The 20348-nt window shown below is 39.7% G+C and overlaps 1 protein-coding gene across 1 annotated transcript; it reads left to right on the forward strand.

The window, feature by feature from the left end:
* The first annotated feature begins 3867 nt into the window (after window positions 1-3867).
* LOC116038363 (DNA-binding protein RFX7) lies at window positions 3868-19189 on the forward strand. The gene is made up of 10 exons (XM_031282697.2): window positions 3868-4284; window positions 6808-6841; window positions 9970-10055; window positions 10455-10493; window positions 10584-10706; window positions 10811-10927; window positions 11632-11716; window positions 11800-12007; window positions 12587-12882; window positions 12976-19189. The coding sequence occupies exons 1-10, from the start codon at window positions 4157-4159 to the stop codon at window positions 16348-16350; spliced, it is 4491 nt and encodes a 1496-aa protein (XP_031138557.1). The 5' UTR covers window positions 3868-4156; the 3' UTR covers window positions 16351-19189.
* Window positions 19190-20348: the final 1159 nt, after the last annotated feature.

Raw genomic sequence — 20348 nt, forward strand, 5'->3', positions numbered from 1 at the left:
AGAGTGAGAAAACAATGACTAACAAGGAAACAACATTTTCTTGAGATTTAGATGAAGTGTCACTGTTCCACACCTCCGGTGTTGTTAACAAGCCAGCAAATGATAAGGTTTGATAGATGTGTGTGATACGTTATGGAGGGAAGGAGAAATTGCCAAGAATATATAAATGTTGAAGAAAATTACACCAGCAATTAAAAATGAAACATTTTGATCATAATTAAAGCCTGTCAAGTGAGAAAATGTTTTACAATATCCGAGACTTTTACCCACATCTCAACCGTTTACACACCACAACTAAATTAGATAATTGAAACTGAACATCGCTGATCTTCTGTTTTACTCCAATCTATAGTTTTCATGTTTAAAAAAGATCACAAGATAAAAAAATAAGTAATTTCTATTGGCCTTTAGTACGATAAATGGAGGTTTTATTTGAATGTCATATACCAGAAGCTGTAAAGCTAAACTACAAGACCATACATTCTGCATAGAAGAGTGGCATATCTTATCACACATAATATATGTAATATTTGTAGCTGCTCCACGCCAACCTTATGGCTTACCTCACATGGCTTCCTCCTCATACGTTCACTAATTTGTGAATATTTTGATGTCTGCAACATCTTTCCTTACTTGTTTACAATCCACCCCAAACACTACAGCTTAGTCTAAGATCAAGCACAATATTTATACAGTGGAGTTGCATATAGGTATCGCTATTAAACCAAAATGTAAATCAAATATTTTTCTTGTCATAAACTTTCTTCTATAATTAAGAAAGTGTATGACCAATATAAATATTTAACATGCTCTTCAGCCTTTTTAATATCTCAGCTACAAGAACAATATCATCAGCATAGTGAAGAATAAAAACCAACTGTGTGATTAGGGGCTCAAATTCTGTTAGCAACCACCAGTAATTCCTTTTTATATATATTATTTAAAATTTAAATTCATATTAAGCACATGCTTTAATCCTTACCTGAAGTTCATAGGCACAAAGGCACTGTTGCATTTAGTTTTAGGCATATCTCCTATGGTTTAATGTTTTTTTATGATTTCCCTTCTTCATTTTATAATGCCTATGTATTTATATATTTTATCTCCCAGGGCACGTGCAATATTTTACATATCATGTGCAATATCTTACCTTGTTGTATGTAACTTAAATACTGTGTCTTTTGTGTACCATTGTTTGTCTGGTGGCTACATATTGTTTTAAACAAAATTTCCCCCTGGGGACAATAAAGTATACAGTATCTTATCACTATAAACTGTGCTGGAAACAAACCTGTTCTATGATCATTAACTTGTACATGTTTAACATTTTCTTTACAGCAAAATATTTTTATATTCATCCCAAACTCAATATGTCTGAGAATAATGTCGTCATTCATGCTATAAAAATATTTTCTGAAACGCTAAAAAGTGTACACTAGATCTCCTTCTTGTGTTCCAGGGTGCAGTGGTAGGTGGTGATAGCAAGTATATTTGACACCATTTAAGTTATCTACTAACAAGCCAGATGTTTCCAAATAATGGGAAGGTTTAAGGTGTACATTTTATACACACCATGCACACCACCAAAATACTTTTCAAAGACAATCCATAGGACTCTTGTATCATTCGTGTGAATTATTTAAATTATTAATTATTTAACACTGATTTGTGTCAAACACAGGGAATTAAACAATACTCATAACAAATATGATGCGATTATGCATGAATAAGCATGGTGACATAAGTACCTTCACCAGTCAGGCTTTTCTTATTCTAGTGCCATCATTTTCATCCTAATACTGGTATTTAAATACATGATTACTGGAATATAGCCTACTGATATCCATGTTATTGTATAAATCCAGTATCCTTGTAAGGCAAACACACACCCAATTAGACTCTGAATTATCAGCACAACATAAAGTACTTATATCATTTTCTAATTTAAGTACTTCCTGTCTCTCAGATTTTTTAGTACAAGCAATATTTTTTATTCGTTGTATCCTCTTATTTATATCATAAGATGGAAATGACAATACAAAAGTTTAAGGTATTACCTTTCATCCATTCCGACTGTATTGGTGCATTGGTCTATGTTTGTGCCAGTGAAACAGCTAACCAAAATAAAGGAGGTTATAATACTGAAAGAAAAAACATTTGTCACACACACATACACACAGAAGTAGTCATGAAGTAATTCTGAAAAAAAGGTTTAGTCACTGCATAGGATAAACAGAAAAGTAGTAACATCATGTGCTAATAGACATTACATAAACAAAACTGGAGCAGAGCAACTTTACGTCCTGCAAACAAACAGAAGCCAAGTAGCAACATTTCTATTATCCCCTCTTGTTCCTATTATGCTTATCTTAAGAGTTACTGTGTAGGCTACTTGTCCATACATGCCTTTGCCATGTGTGCATGAGTCTATTGCTGTCTTGCATTATGTTTCATGACCATGGTGTCAGTGGAGCATTGGAGTAACGTTACTTGTTTCCATCAATAGATGGCAGCATAAAATAAGTCATGATGAAAGAATTTATTTAGGTCTTGTTTTTCTTGACCTGGTGGATTCATTCCTCTGAATTTCCATATTTATATTTTCCTGAAGAAGATATAAAACATTACTAATTAAGTAGGTTAAAAACAGTAAGTATAATTAAACTAACTGGACATGTGTGTAATATGTGTCATTTTACAGCAGGGTTACTGGTGTGGTATAAGTTAACGTTATATTTATATCTGGTACAGACAGCCTCAATCCAATTAATCCTCGCAGGTTATTTTTTCGCCAGCTGTGTCTCAGATTTCAACCGAAGGGAAGAAAAAAAATAGTCAGCTGTGTGATGAGCAAAGAGAAATCTTGGAACAATCTGTTTAGTGTTTCAGCACTTCCTCCAAGAGTCTGATCAGATTATCATTTGATAGAAACATATTGGTAGATCATTTGATCAATACACACGCTGGTAAATGACCAGGTTACATGTTGAAGTGATATCATCCTGACTGTTTACCCGTCATTGTCACTATCTGATCAACCAGCTTCCTGCAGCAGCGCCCCTGCCGGCTGACAGCAGAACTGCATAGCAAAGATCAGCGTCAAGTTACAGGGAACACAATGAAAAAATAAAATCCCCGTCAGGAATTTAAAATTAAAACTCTTAAAACAATGGCATAATAACAGGACAGGGATGCATTTGTTTATCAAGTATTTGCCAGTTTATATCAGTAGGAATCCCACTTACAAGTGAAAATAAAACACAAGGATTTATTTCCAAACAGGGCTGCAACCAATGATTATCTTTGATTAATCTGACAATATTTTTTTTCAATTAATTGATTAATGTTTTTGTCTATAAAATGTCAAAAAGTTTCCATCAAAAATTCGCAAACTGTTGTTTTGTCCAACCAACAACTCCAAACAAAAAGATATTCAGTTTGTATTTAAAAGATATTGAAACAGGTTTTGCTTGCTATAATCGTTCCTCCTGTTCATACAGGTCATTAAAAGACCCCTTCCTGATGTGCTTCCAATATAAGTGATGGGGGTCACAATCTACTGACCTTGTTCTGTGCAAAAATACACTCCAAAGTTTAGCTGGAGCTGACGTCTTCTTACTCTTTTTTAGTACTAAATACCCTCTCGGTGTTACTATCCCCAAGGAAACTGTATCGGGAAAAACAAAGAGGTCCTCCTCATATTAGGCCTAACTTCATTAAAAAATGTATGTACATCTGGACATGTGAGGGGTTGTTTTAAAGACAGACTTGCAAAGAAATGTGAACCTTTAAACATGTCAAATCGTATGCTTTTATTTCGAAAGCGAAATCCCAGTGTATTTCCGGGCTTGTCTGTGCTACCTGTCTGTAACTTGACGCAGGCAGCTCGTCTGTAGCTGCTGCTGGCTGCTGCAGGCGTGCTATTTGCGGCAGCCGAGAGACCTCTGCGAAATGCCTTTTGTATTCCCGGGTGGTTTTTATGGTTTAATTTTGTGTTTTGCGAGGGTCAGATCACAGTGTTTGTAGCCATGCTCTGTGGTGGATTCAGCAGGCTGTCCTAGCTGACTGAGCCGCTCCAGCAGCGGTGGGTCCGGTGCAGTGCACAGCCGGGGATGAGGCCTACTTGTTAAAGCTCCCCCACCACCCCTCCATCGTGATGGCTGATGATCAACAACAACCTGGTCAGAAGCCTGCCTCGGGATTAGGCTCTCTTCCAGCGCTGGTGCCAGGACTCCAAGGGCCCGAGGCTAACGCGTTACAGTTCAAAATAAAGAATTCAATTTGGTAAGGATGAAAATAATCCTCAAGCAGCCACACTGTCCTTATCGCTAGCAGTAGCCTTATAATTAGCGTATATGGCTGTGAAGTGGCAGGGAGGATGTGTGCTGCACAAAGCGATTGAAAATAACACGAGTGCTCCCGTGCTAAACGCAGTTATTTAACGGAAATACGACATCAGTGAGAAAAGCTACGCTGTCTGCTACCTGTTTATGCATTAATAACACGTTAACGACTGGTTATTTACAGCAGTAGTAGCTATAATCATTAGCATCGAGCCATAGGAGGCCATGTGTGATAGATGACACCAAATCCACCGGTGGTGCTGATGCTCAGGATGACAGGTGTCAAACCAGACAGCTCCACAGAGAGACAGCCTCACACTGATTTAATGCTGATCATAACAATACAAGGCACTCTGCTAATAAGGGTTTGTTTTTTACATGTTTAGTTTCTACAGTGGCTTTAGAAATTATTAAAACTCAATTATTTCTATTTGATTTCTCATCACCATGCAGTAGATTGTGATTAAAAGCAACTGACGTTTTATTATCTATACATCTGACATACTGTACAGTGGTTTTGGAAAGAATTCAAACCCCATTCACATTTAGCTCACTTTATAGATGTAATTTAAAATGGATTAAATGTACTTACACTATAATGACAAAGTAAAAACGTGTTTTAGAGGCTTTTATTTTGCAAATCTATTAAATATTACTAAAAATTAAATTGCTCATTTACATAAGTGTTCAGTCTTTACTCTTTATCGTTTGGTGCACCTGCATTGATTAGCCTTGAAATACTTCTAAGGATGTGTATGAAATTGTTCTTAACTCCTATCAACTATGGTGGGTTAGCACTTTTTTGCAGAATACATTTTATCATGTCACAGTAGGAAAAGCACGTGTTAATAAAAAACAATGATTCAGTTTTAGAGTCCTGGTATTGTGCATGCTGGTTCACTGTCACACTGTTATCACTTACTAGGACACTCAAATGGAACAGAGCCATTGTTACTGTTATTATTAACACCTGTTTTTTGACTGCCATGACAAGTCAAAATGTGTGATGTTAAAAAAGGCCTATGGAACAAAAAAGTAATGTCCATCGCATGGACCCCACAATGCAATTCACTGCATTTTACAGATGCAAAAATGACAATGGTGCAAACTACACCTGCCTACAACGCAAAATGATGAGAATTCATAAGTGTCAAAGATCTTAATTAACTCACTCTACAATAAACTATTGAGGGTCCATTGTATAGGGAGCAGTGAATGAGGACACAGACACCTAGAACTAGATTGGAGTTATCCTATGGCAAATTCAAATGATTGGACATTATTTAAAAAGGCAAACACCTGTATATAAGGCCCCACAATTCACAGGGCTTTTCCCACCAAGCCATGATGTCCAAGGAACTTTCCGTGGTCCTTCACGATCAATTGGTGTCGAGGATGAGATGTGGGCGTGGGTATGAAACCATTTCTATAGCTTTGAATGTTCCAAGGAGCACAGTGGGCTCCATCATTGTGAAATGGAAGAAGTATGGAACCACTAAGATTCTTCCTAGAGCTGGTCATCCAACTCAAGGCATCACCTGGCTAATACCACTAATGATTAAAAAAAAGCATCATGCCGTGGAGGTGCTTCTCTGCAGAAGTGATGTGGAGACTTGTCAGAAGCTAGAGAAAAATGAATGCAGCCAAATACAAAAAGGAGCTAGAAGTAAACCTTCTCCAGAGTGCACACGATTACAGGAGGTTTACCCTTCAGCACGACAACAACCCAAAGCAGACAGCCAAGACAACGCTGAAATTGCTTTGGGATATATCTGGGAATGTATTTGAATGACCCAGCTGAAGCCTGGACTTGAACCCCGAAAAAAACTTCTGTGGAAAGACCTGAAGATGGCAGTTCACACACTCCCCATTTAAGCTGACTGAATTGTAGAGGATCTGCCAGGAAGAAGACTTGAGGCTTTAATTTCTGCCAAAGTTGATTCTGAATAAGGGCCTGACCTCTTATGCAAATGAGGGATTTAGATTTTTAATACATTTGCCAAACATTCTGAAATATGTTTTTGCTGTTTTGGTATTGTTTATTGTTTGTAGATTGATGGCATAAAAGTTCATTAAATCCATTTTGAATGGAATCATTTGTAACACAATAAAGTGTGCAAAAAGAGTCTGAATACTTACCAAAGCCACTGCATATGATATCTGAGAAGATATAGATAAAAAACTAAATGTCTTGTCTTGATTTCAATTCCTTTACTTCATGGTGATGCAGCACATTTTTCAGCGCATCCGATTGTGCATAATTTAGCATCATGTAATGACTCCTTATGGTAACTAGTTCCTTATCAGACTTACAATACATACCATACAAAGAAAACAGGTCACCAGGGACAGGAAATAAAAACAAACTTAGTTGAAATAATAAGAAAACCCTACATGTATCAGTGTTATTTTAATTCCAAGTCATTTATTCACATTCTGTCTTTTGCTCTCTTTTTCATTGTAGCAAATCTGTACAATCAAAAGTGGACAGCATATTGGTGAGTATCCATAACAGACCGGTCTACGGAATGTCGCATGTTAATGTTTATTGGTGGTTGATAAGAACAGGTGTGTAGCTTAGCTTTTTTTTAAGGAAGAATATATATGTATATATATTCTAGACAATTAAGCATGAAACATTATATATATATATATATATATATATATATATATATATACAAAGGAACTACTTCTTTGGTATTTACAAAAAAAGTGATGTATTTATCTCTACCACATGTGTATGTGCGAAAGCTATCTATTTATGCACATTTTGTTGTTGATGTATCTGAGCTGAAGTGGCCCGCACCTTGTATTCAGCAACAAATCCATGTCAGTGACATCAAGGCTACACGATAAAGCTTTGTTAATTCTTTGTTACCAATAGAAAATACAGTTTCTTTTTTAATTTCAACAAGTCTGTCTGGTGTTTGACATATTTTGGCTGGCAGGTTTAGTCCCTTTTAATATGAGTGGTTACACATTGACACTGTTGCACACAGCATGTCAGTGTGTCTAAATAGTGTTGTGGGGTAATTAACAGGAACACCTTAGAATGTAAAGGCGAGGAGACAAAATAGTAGAAAGACTTAGAGTAATAATATTTAGGGGAGGGTGATATTTATACAGTCCTATATCACCACATATGCAACCGTTCAGAGGTTTAGAAATCTCCTGCCACAAAAGCTTAATTGGGTACAGTCAGATGGCTGAGACAATTACTCTATATTTTTGAATGGTGTTAGGTTGTAGAAAGTCTTCTTTACAAAAAGATGTAATTTTGTTTGGAGGGTCTGCAATAAAAGTTGTGTTTTGTACATGGAGAACAAAACACTGTACAATGGTTCAACCAGAGTGACAATTGAAAGGGCATAAAAAGACAAAGATGCTTCTGGGCAACAGTTCAATAAGAATTTAAGAAATCATTGTCATCATTGGTAAAAACTAAATTAGAAACTTGGCATCAAAATGTGTGCACATTTAAATAGGAACATGTTCCTGTTTCAGTGCCAAGTGCACAATAATGCCTATAACAAGCAGAAATTAACAGGAGTGTTGCTTTAGCAAAGCTGTTCTTTAAACTTTACAATAGAAATACAAGGTTAGTCTAAGGTTAGCACTATTGAAACATCTGCTGAACATACTATGGACTGACAAATCCCAGTTAAACATATTCAATATAACCACTAGTGCTGTCAGTTAAACGCGTTATTAACGGCGTTAACACAAACCCATTTTAACGGCGTCAATTTTTTTATCGCGAGATTAACGTTCTTTTTGGCCTAGCAAACTTTATAGTTTATTTCACATGCTGTTGCAACAACTAGTAACGTTAGAAAAACTACAACACCACACCGGATCTAGCTAGACCAGAAACAAAACAACAGGCACGCCGCACACACTTGTTTGGGCTTGCGAGCCAGCCAAAGAGTAGCAGGCTGCCGTTACATTTTGAGTGGATGGCGAGCACGAGACGCCGAAATGGATGCCAATAAGATTCTGAATGGAAAGTTTACTTTTAAAAAGTTGCCAAATGGTTCCATTAACAAGACCAAAGTGATCTGTGTGTTTTGTCGTTGTGAACTGAGCTATCATCGCAGCACGTCCAGTCTGATACCACTTGATGGCCAAGTACACAGCTGATGCGAATTCTCCGCCCCTTCGTCAAAGCCAGGCGACAATGGATGACTTCAGACAGAAGCACATTTGCACAAAGCAAGCCGATCCACTTTTCCATGTTGATAAGCGCATTAAAATGAGGAAAAATAATGGGACAAAAAGAAATCAAGGGACATTTAGAATAGATAAAAATGTGCGATTAATTGCGAGTTAACTATGGCATAATGCGATTAATCACGATTAAATATTTTAATCGTTTGACAGCACTAACAACCACTAAGTAGAGTGCAAAGAGTGCCCAAAGAAAAACAGCTTCCTAAAATATTTAAAGCCCAATTGCACCGTTGTGATTCAATAATGATCGAGGGTCACTTACGCTTTTCTGGACTTGAAAACAAATTAAAAATTGAAGTTTTAAAAAGCATTCTCCCCTGTCATGCAACACTGTGGGGCCATCGACTAAATGGAAGTTTTAATCATTTGATTATTCTTCTTTTGGGGCCAAAACTATTTGAAATGTAAATAACACATTTGGTGTCTGAATTATACAATTTTTATCTCTGTTAAAAAAGCCATTATTGAAGGAGAGAAGAAAAACGTCCAGGTGATTCCAAACTTTTCAGCGGTAGTGTATGGAATCTTATGTCAAGGTGAAGTCTCTATACATAATGATATAATACATTTTTAGGAAATTTTATTGAAGAACAATGGCTGTTTTTGGCTTATCGAGTGAATCATTTGCATTTGTGAAAAATCCTGGAAAGCCAGTATTATCAGAATTAATGTTGGACTAGTGCAACCAGAGAAGGAGATAACTGCATGGCAAAATCTCTTACACAAAGTTGTTTGTATTGCTGTTGTTTGAAAATGAACATATTACACATGTACAGTATATTGCAATGGAACCTGCAGTATGGTGCTTCCATTGTGTGGCCGTTGGGTGGTTCACGTATCTGAGATGTGATTTTGTAAATGAAAAATCTTATTGTAAAATCATATACTCTGTATAAGCAGAGAAGGACTAACTCAGTCTATGCTTGTAGCAGTGGAGTGTAGTAAATAGCCTTTTTTATTCACTGCTCATTGGCTGACAGCTCTCACCTCTTTCATTCAAGTATTGGTTCCCCTAGCAACAAATAGAAAAGAAAAGAAGTAAGATGAGTCCATTGTTAGAAACCAATTGAAAAGCAGTTGGGGTTGAATCAATAGTAAGGAGGTTGTGTGCAACTCTTACACCTGTGTAGCAAATCAGCGCTAACCCAGACAGATAGCCAAAATTTTCTGCGTACATTTATCTATTTGTCCAGTTGCGAAGAGCTAACAATTAGAATATAAGAATTAGAAATAAGACTTTGAGTCATTTGATCACTGTCAACTTCTGTCTTCATTTTCTTTTCCAATATTACTCTCATGAAGCATCTATTTATAGTTTCTGTTAGTGAAACATTTTTTTACTTTGTTTTATATGAATAATCTCTTTTTCCTTTTGTGATCATTTTTATTTTTACAGCAAGATGTTGAGAAGTTTACAGACATAGAAAAACTCTACCTCTACCTGAAGTTGCCTTCTGGTCCCAGCAGTGGCAATGATAAAAGGTATGTCACAGACACATACACATTTTACTCAAGATTTCCACTATGCTCTTTGGTCTTTTTTGTCTCACATACACACAGCTGCGTTGTTGGGGCTCTCATTACATTATTGGCACTTTTGTCTCATTGCTTGTCAAAAATTCAAGTCACTATCCACTGGCTACTTTGCAGACACTGTTTAGGCTGCTAGCTCCTAAAAATAAATTTCAGTTTTTTGACATTTTTGAGTGAGTTTGGTGAGTTTCTTATACAAAATTATCATTAATTTTTCAGCTGTATGATTGATTATCATTATGAAGCAAACCACTGATCTATGTAGACTTTTGCTATACCTAGCTGTTTGTGTTTCATTTGTTTCCCCATATCTATTCATCACCCCAACCCCCCAATTCTGCCCATTTGGACTGAGAATGAGAGGGGGTCCTCCACTCCTGGATTATGGTATTAAAGTTTCTGTATTAACAAGAAATGATGCATACAAATCGAGGACAATGCCTCACCAGATTTATTTTTCTTCTGTACCAATTTCAGTGATCAGAGTTCCATGTCGTCAAGCCGTACTCAACAGATGTATGCATTTAACTGGATACGGAATCACCTAGAAGAGCACCCAGAGACTTCACTCCCAAAGCAAGAGGTGTATGATGAATACAAGTGAGTGTGTGTGACCTCACTGTGGGGTCAGGGAAACAGAAAAGGGGACTAACAACAGTGTGTATTTCACTTTTAATCTTATGGAGGATTCTCTTCTCGTATAGGAGCTATTGTGACAATCTTGGCTACAATCCACTGAGTGCAGCGGACTTTGGAAAGATCATGAAGAATGTCTTTCCTAACATGAAGGCACGTCGACTGGGCATGAGGGGCAAATCCAAATATCCTTTCATTCTCATGAACCGGTCAACAAAGTTTTCCTATGCTTTTATTTGTCTGTGCTTCACTTTATTTTTCCTACATAGTCTTCAAATTGTGAGCAAGTTAGTTGATGTTGTTAGTCAATTGATGACATATAGTAGTGCCATTCAGGTGCCAAGATTTGAGGAGGCAGATCATGTATTTCTTCTGCTAGCAATGAGTGATATAAGTTTATCAAGTTACCGTAATAAGCTCTTCCTAATCCAGCTTTGAATAGAGGTAAGCTAAATAAAGTTTGGCTGTTTATGACTGTTTTGTTTTTTAAAGACTAAAGGCAAATGCTGTTTTAATTACAAATATTATGAATAATGCACAGGAAGAGGCACAAGATGTAATCAATGTACCACAGAGAAATCCAACCTTCTAAAATAATATTCCGCAAAAAAACTGTGTTAATAGTTCTCAGTTGTGCCAGTGCGCAAAACGCATGGTCCTGTGGTAAGAAAAACATTATTGCCTGAGGACTATTGCAGGCAGATTTATATGAGATGGTTTTTAAATTTACAAATTCTGATTTTCAGAGAAAGAAACTTCTTGCTTGGGTTTAGAAGAGGATAAGAGGAGTAGATGAACCAAAATGAGAATTTGGCCAGACCCACCGTAAGATATTATATGCATGTCTATATCCAGTCATTATGTTTCAGACACCTTAACTCCTTCTCACATACTGTTATAGCGGGTTAAGGAAGAAAGCTTTTGTTCACATGCCATCCTTACCCAACCTGGATCTGCAGAAATCTGGTGATGGGGTAGGTTACACTGCAAAAAACATATGGTAAAATATATTTTAAGAACGGTCTGATGCTCATCCACCTGCTGCTCTCTTCTGTAGTGTGAGCTGATGGAGTCAACGGGCCAGTCCCCAAGCGCTGAGGATGAAATGAGATCTGCAGCCTGTGGCCTGGTGTGTGAGTGGGCCCAAAAGGTCCTGAGTCGTCAGTTTGACAACGTGGAGGACCTGGCCCGCTTCCTGCTCAATAGCCACTACATTGGTACCAAGTCCATGGCTGCACTCACTGTTATGACCGGAACACCCACAGGTAAAGATGTCCTCTGATCTGCTGGTGTTTTATTTTTATTTTACTGCTGTGTGTGTGCGTTTGAGGAGGGATATGTTAAGTTGAATAGGCACATTTGTGATTATGTGCCTCATGATGATCACTACTGGACATCATGGTTTACACATCGACACCCTGAAGGTTTAAACGTGTTTTCTTAATGTGATGATGCATGTGTCTCCTCAAACAGTGCATGCACACAGTTGTCAGCTGTCCGTGGTGCTGAAAATGTAAATAGGTTAATTCAGCTGTCTGTAAACCATTTGGGGTGGAGAAAATGTTTGCAATGATAAACCTAGACCATGGTAGAAAAATACGATAATAATTACGTTCAGTGGTTTTCTGACAAATTAGAATTTAAATAAATGGTATTATTGGTTATGGCAGGGCTATATGGTTTAAGATTAGCAACGGTAATATAAAGAGAGTTTTCAATTTTAAACCCTCTATTAGAACTATTAAAAACCGTGACTATTGACCGTGCCTGGTCTGAAGTGCTTTGCTCTCACTGACACTCCATCTTTGCTAATCATAATTCTTCAATTTTTTTTTTCTCGACAGGAATGAAGACACCAACTCCAGCCTCTGCGTTTGTGCCAACAGCTGAGGCAAACTCTTTCCAGCCCCAGGTGAAGACCCTGCCCTCTCCTTCTGTTGATGCAAAGCAGCAACTGCAGCGCAAGATCCAGAAGAAGCAGCAGGAGCAGAAGCTCCACTCACCCCTGCCCAGTGAGGTCCAGGTCAAGAGAACGGAGGCCAGTACCCCCGGCCCCACCATCTCCTGTGGCAGCCCTGCTCTGCTCTCCCCTCAGCCCACCATAGGCATCGTGGTAGCAGCTGTCCCCAGCCCAGTCACGGTATTTGGCCAAATTTCTCCCACTGATTATACTGCGATATGTTATTGAAAAATGTGCCTAAATGTAATTTTATATACTTACTTTTCTTTCCAGGTACAGCGAGGTAGGCAGTTGATGACCTCACCCAGCCCTGTAGGGACAGCAGAGGGGAAAGTGTTGCCTGTGAACTTCCAAGTGGTCACTCAGTCTCTTAAACAGTCTCCCAAACATCCCCAGAACATCTCAGCTAGTCCTGTGGGTGACCGGCTGGCACGACACGGCACACGGTACGCACAAATTCTGCCCAAGCCCTCTGCCACCAGTGCCATCACGCTGCGCTCACCCCCTACCCTGCTCATCACTAACAGTCCCATAAAAACTGTGATGCCAACTCCCCACGTCAGCTCAGTCAACGTGGTAAAGATGACGGCCATTGCTCTGGCTCCCAATAGCAGTAGCACAACCGTGCGTCCTGCCTCTGCGGGTTTGAATACCATAGCTGCTTTGGACGATTCCCAGCAGTCACACGGTGGGACCTCATTTGCACCTCAGTCACCTGCAATCAGACCCAGTGCCCTAGTCTCCACCCCAATCCTCTCCACTGACATTAAAGTGGTGTCTGAAGCTGGAAATGACAATAACCCCACCCATGGCACAGAGAAAACCGCTGTTGGGGCCAAAGAGGAGAGAATGGCTAAGTTCAGGGCTGCCAGTGAGCCAAGCTTCCTGATTAAGTGTTCTCCCGGACCAGACAAAGGGGCGAGGATAAAAAGTGACCCCACATCCTCTCCTGTCTCTGTAGCTGTAGCTGGGACGCAGGACAGCAATAACAGTAACTGCCATGACAGTACTTTGTACTTGACTGTTGATAATCAGAACTCCAATGGCAACACAATATCTATAGGCTCATCCGCTGTTACCCCAACAACGAAGGATCCCTGCCTAGATGCCAAGAGCCCCAGGAAGCGCACAGGCCCAGCCGGGGAGTCTCATGTGATTCCTGTGAAGAGGGTGTTTATCTCCCAGCAGCCACTGGCTATAATTGACAATCCCAAACCTGGAATCAATGCTGCATTGAAGAGGATCCCCAGACCGGGAACCCCAGCCAGACCAGAGAGTGCCCCCTGCAAAGTGACTGTGAAACACACCTCCATAGGGCCCACACAGATTCTTGCACTTTCTGACTCACCTATCATACACACTGAGGGCTCCCAGACTGTTGTCAAACCCCAGGTTTTGATGGTGAAACGTGAAGACCATTCTCTCAGCACTGATACCAGCACTGGAGCAGCTGGAAACAACACGTCAGATCAGGCGTTGCTACGGCAGATCAGCGGGGGCTCACATGCCATACCAGCCAACTCAGGAGCACACGAAGCCTCTGTGATGAGTGACTTAAAGAGCACAATATGGGAGGAGGGAGAGCTTGATGAGCTTCGGAAGCAGGCGTTTGCGCAGCAGATACCAGCAGAACACAAACAAGCCCCTACTGACCAACTTTCCATTATAGCTCAACCCCCCGAGGCCTCAGGCCAGCTCACCCTCACGCAGGAGATGGTTGACTTTGCAGGTTCTCAGTCCAACATGGACTACTTTCCGTTCAATGATGATGACATGACCCAGGACAGCATCGTGGAGGAGCTAGTCCAAATGGAGGAGCAGATGAAGCTGAAGGGTCTGTTTGGTAGCTGTGTTGATGTGTCTTTACAAGGCCAGTCAGCCAGCAATCAAGGCTCTATCCTAAATGCTCATCAGGCCGGCACGGCCTTCTTCCACTCTGCCCACAGCAGTACCACTCCTGTCCAAACTCCCACTCCAACACCGACTCCAACTCCGACCCCCACCCCCACCTCTGAAATGACGCTTGGCAACAGCCTGACGAGAGAGAGCCCCTGCTCCCGCATGGCTCCCATCACCCCTGTGGATGGAGTCATGGGTCGCCACACCCCCATCAGCACACCACTGTCCAACTGCAGCAGCAGCGTCCCCCCAAGCCCAGTGGAGTGCAGGAACCCTTTTGCGTTCACTCCTATTAACTCAAGCATCACAGGTTATCATGACGCCAGTATTGTTTCCAGCAGCCCTGTTAAGCCCATGCAGAGGCCAATGGCAACACACCCTGACAAGGCCAAACTTGAGTGGATCAACAACCGCTACAACAGTAACTCTGCAGGTCCTCTGCCCAACCATAGCATTGGCATTCTGCCCAGCTACCAAGACCTGGTAGATGACCAGTTTCGTAAACCACATGCCTTTGCAATTCCCGGCCAGTCCTTTCAGGCTCAGTCGAGACAGGATGCTGCTCACTTTGGCCGTTTGACCCCAATTTCCCCGGTGCAGCAACAACAACAACAACAACAACAACAACAGCAACAGCAACAACAGCAGCAGCAGCTGGTAACAGGTGTAACTACTCCCACTAAACAGGAGAGTTTTGCTGTACCTGCACCGTTGGACAACAAGGCATCAACCTCATCTGCGTCCAGTACTTTCCGTTGCCGCAGTGTCAGTCCTGCAGTGCGCCAGAGAAACTTCAGTGGCAACACTGGCCCTACAACCACCACCACCAATACCACCACCACCACCCGAGCGGTGGTTTCACCCTTTAACTCCCCCATCACCTCTGAGGTGCTCAGCATCCTTTCCAACAGCCAGACGGTGGGCTCTGTCCACAGCATGGTCCAGCGAAGCCAATCTGTACCCCTGAACATCATGATGCAGAGTGAGATGCTGCCTGTGCAGGGTCAGAGTAACACCGCCAAAATCACCAATGTTCTTCTCAGCAAGATGGAAGCTGATGGGGATGATTCTGTCCGTGGCCTGGGTATAAACAACCTCCCCTCTAACTACACGGCCCGTATGAACCTCACACAGATCCTGGAGACCACTCCTGGCTTCGCTGGAGGAACTGCTCACCAAATTCAGCTGCCTGTTAGCTCTAGCCCTGCTGCCTTTGAGCTCCAGCAGCATGGCTACCTCACCACCGGCAGTGGAGAACAGGTGAGTTTCTCAACTGGGAACAGCCAAGCACAAGCGGGTCCTGGTGAGCAAGACCAGCAGCAGCTCCAGGAGAACGCTGTGCAGACACAACCACAGCTCCTCCTCCAGAGCACACAGCAGCAGGAGGTGGAGGATGAGCAACAGCTGGATTTCAACAACACTGTCAAGGACTTGTTGGGGGATGATGGCCTCAACCCCAGTTCCCAGTTGGTAGGTCAGGTAGCTTCTGAGCTCAACGCTGTTGCGTCTGACTTCTCAAACGACATCAGACTGACCTCAGATCTGTCCAGTAGCATCACTGACCTTAACACGTTGGACACCAACCTGCTGTTTGATCCTAATCAACAGCAGGAACAATATGAAGACTCAACACTGGAAGAGCTGAAGAACGACCCACTTTTTCAGCAGATATGCAGTGATACTGTGAACTCTGGTTTTGACTGGCTAGAAAGCAAAGACCAGCCTACTACAGTAGAGATGCTGGGCTAACGTTATCTTTTACTCTGTGTGATTTCTCTTCTCTGTTGTTTGTTTGGTGCGTATGTAGTTTATCTGTTGTTAAACTATAGTTTGTTGGGATTTGTCTGGACTTTGCCATTCGTTCTGTTAAAAGTGCCAGGCTTACCAGAAAATCTCTCCTACTGCATTTAGTTACTTCTCTCCTTTTTCATTTGTCACCCAGAGTTTCAGTACTTAATCATCTTTCTCCCTCATCTGAAATTAGAAATGTAAGCATTTCAATGTAAAAGTGTGAGTACTTGGTGGCAGCATGCACTTACGAAGAGCAGGTTTGTATGTTATGAACATTAAGAGAAATGTAATCTTCCATGTTATAACCAATCAAGAATGCAATATTTAAATTTAACAGACAGTTGATAAAAGAAGGAGATGGGTAGTACATTTGGCACGAAAGACCAAAAAAACATTTGCTGTTGTCTACTAAATAAACCGTGTGTGCAGTTCAAGTTCAACCAAATGGAGACAATATTGGGATTGTAGAATATGCACATAATAGTTGTAGTACATTTGCCTGCCATATCTGAATATTAAAAAAGGGTAGCATCTTATGCTGCCAGGTGCTGAATTTATGACATAATCTTTATACTTTATCATATACCAAATCAGTGGAAAACTGATTTACATCTGAGCATTGTCCAAGAGTGAAATGTTCTTAAAGCCTATACTTCTTGTACTGTTTAATATCTTATTAAGGGAGTAGATAAATCAGTAGGGAGAAGATGGGAATTCAGGCCACTTTGTGGACTATACATCGAAAGGAATCAACAACTGTCTGCCTTATTCCCAAAGTCCAAGGCCTTATGCCATCTGTAGAGAGACTGTATATAATATAATGTTAAGAATCTTCTGAACCATCCAGAGCTTCATCATATCAAGGCAGCTGTTACTCTGATATTTTCAGTACTATTTCTTATTGTTTTTGTTTTGCAGTGTTACAATATAGATGCGTATTGTATAGGCTAACGACTACACTGTGTGTGCCCTTATTAGTAATGGATTTAGAGGAATAGAGGAATTGATATACTGTCCATAAACCATGGCAGGCACACTTTCAGTCATGAGATTTTTTTGGCATGCTATACTCCCAGCTTGGATAAGAATATCAATGGTATGGAGAAGGCTTAGTTATATAGAAAGCTAGAGGCTGACATTTATGTTTTGATGCCATCTAGGGATCAAGAGGAAATTAAATTATGTTTGTGGAGAATCCAGCCTTATTTCCATACCAAAGATGATCTGTTTCAATAACATAAGAGATTATTACATAGAGACACTCCTAGTTAACATTAACAACAACGAGAAACAGGCAGCCTCGGAGATATAAAAGAGTTTTATTGCATTTGAGGAAAAGGGTTAAGTTGCGTAAATCTTATGTACAGTATGTAGATTTGTGAAATGGTCACAGTCCTATGTTTTATAGGTAACCATGGACCTGAAAGCATGTTGAAACCATCACTGCTAGCCAGGTAGGCTATGTGATACAGTAGGATGCTTGCTTGAGTTTTTGGCTATTGTCAATGTTGTATAAGTCATGTTTAAGCTTCATCTGTAAATAGGATAGATACATAGAGATTTGATGTATCAAGACACTATAATATGGCCATTATTCTAGCTAAGTATGTGCCATTCAAAAGAAAAAAAAGCTTAACAGATCTATAGTCGGCAAGATACTGTATGTTGTGTGTTACATTTCTGGCTCAATGTGTCGTAAAAGTAATGCTGTCTGGTCTCGCTTGCTGATTTTCTTTTACTTTTTTCTATTCAAAGATAATAGGTCTCTGCAGTTGCAGAAGTGATGTGTGCTTTGAGCAGGATCAATAGCATGGTATATTGAGAAAAAAAAGTTGTGATACTGTTAGCTGGTTGCAAACATCTCTGTGACAGACATTGTGCTCAAAGCCTTTCAGCAGACACTGGAAAAAACGATTACTCATGTTTCAACAAACTTTGGAGGTTCACATTATTGCACTAAATTTTTATGACACATGGCTTTGCCACATCTTTATGGACAAATGTAATGATAGATGCCCACAAAAAAAAGAAAAAAAATATTTTTTATGACAAGATGCGTAGGGAAATTAACTGTCAGAAAATGACTAATTGTCTTGTAGCAAAATGTGCATTAATCTCAGTGAGATACACATTTCTTACTCATTCTCATACATGAGAATATAAAGCATTGAGGGAAAAAAGTTAAACAACCTTTTAAAACCTACATGCTCATTATGTTGATAAATGATTGTACGCACGCATGTGTGATAACTTGTGTTGTACTTTGTATTCTTGGTAACCACTGTCTTCTGTGATTTGGGCAGGTTCTGTTAACCAGACTGGCAGTGCTAGTTTCATGAGTTGCATTACTTTCGTTCTGTGCTGTTTACTAAGTTAATGTTGTTCTATATGTTATGTTGATGACAATGATGTTTTTTGTTGATTTTACATATTCTTATTTTGCAAAATGCATTTGTGAAGAAATGTAACATTTTCTCGTAATTTTCTTTAACAATAAGGCACTGATATTTGAATTTGAATGAAGGAAATGCACCTCTTTATGAGTACATGAGCTCCATCAAGCAGTGACTCTGATTCTTTACCTTTGACTGACCCGGAACCAACTCTGTTTGACTATCTTGTCCATTTCTACCAGTAGAAAAAAAAACCCTCCTCTGTGGTGTTGTCTGGTGTACTGCTTAATGTACAGTAGCTTGTTAATATTGCAAATGCGTTGTTTCTTTTTTCAATGGAAAGTACTCACTGGTGAGATTTTTAAAGTGGTTTTAAAAGCCAATAAACTTTTTTAAAGAATGTTCTTGTGTGTTTATGTGCTGATGATTTTGTATTTTATTGCGGTAAATAAAAAGATGCTTCAAAGCATGCGAGAACGTTACCTTACAGGACTTAGTAGTCATTGTAGTTTAATAGTAGTCATCATTAATAGTTGAATTTGTTGATTTATTAGCAAATCAATTTCTATATTAGGTGTCATTGCCAGTACTGTTAAAGTGTCACTGGGTAATGACAAGATTTTAGGAAAGAAATCTAGGATCTGTCTTCAATACAAATATTGCAAAACAAAAACAAAGTTTTGGTTGGACAGACTCCAGCTTATGACATGATGGAATTGATTTTTCCAAACATGCTAATACTAGTGTTTATTTGCTTTCGGTTAAACACAACACACTTTTAATATTTTAGCAATCAATTCTATGCAAACCTTTCCATCACCCTCTTGGCATGAGGTTAGAGGTCATCAGCTCTTCAAATGACCTCTTAGGTCAGTGGGGGGTGGCCTCTCCTAGAGACACGCTCCAGCCAATCAGAGCCCAGTTTGTTGGTCCTCTGCTTTGCTTTCCCAGGGCCTCATGATATTCAAAACATGTTAATGACCTTAACCCTATTGATGATGGCCAAACAGCCTAACCTTCAGCCATGTGGAGCCCAGCAGTAACCTCCACACCACAACATTTGGCAATGTGAGTCGACAAGATTTCACAAGCAATACAGGGTCATGTTTCCTGTTTGTATACAACATATCAATAACCAAAGAATGTAAAGCTATAGATAAACCGAAGCAGCAATACAGATAACTCATGTTTTGTTTATTTTAGGCACCGGCATCCTGCCAACCTTTTCACAACTAAAATTATCAGTGGAGGTTTTGTGAGGAAGAAAACATTTTTTGTGTCCAGAGAAACAAATGTAATTTTTTTTCATCTATGCCAACTAATGCATGTCAATTACTTGTCTGAAAACAGTAACACACTGTATGTTAGTGAAGTAGTTAATTAATAACCATCCATGGCTAAAAAACTAAAACATAAGTGTGTTTCCTAATAAAGAAAAGGCCATTTAAATACATAATATTAGATGCACGTTTTTCTCCTGCAAAGAATCCTTAATAAAATAATTTGAAAATCTAAACTATTGAGTAAACACATTATAGAATGATTTAAACCTGACCATTGGTT

The sequence above is a fragment of the Sander lucioperca genome, chromosome 7, assembly GCF_008315115.2.
Source record: "Sander lucioperca isolate FBNREF2018 chromosome 7, SLUC_FBN_1.2, whole genome shotgun sequence".
Taxonomy (NCBI): domain Eukaryota; kingdom Metazoa; phylum Chordata; class Actinopteri; order Perciformes; family Percidae; genus Sander; species Sander lucioperca.

Coding starts and splice junctions, on each gene's coding strand:
- LOC116038363 (XM_031282697.2), top strand. CDS start 4,157: ATGGCTGATGATCAACAACAACCTGGTCAGAAGCCTGCCTCGGGATTA. Junction 10,494..10,583: donor TCCTCCACTCCTGGATTATG/GTATTAAAGTTT, acceptor TACCAATTTCAG/TGATCAGAGTTCCATGTCGT. Junction 10,928..11,631: donor GGCATGAGGGGCAAATCCAA/ATATCCTTTCAT, acceptor ACTCCTTCTCAC/ATACTGTTATAGCGGGTTAA.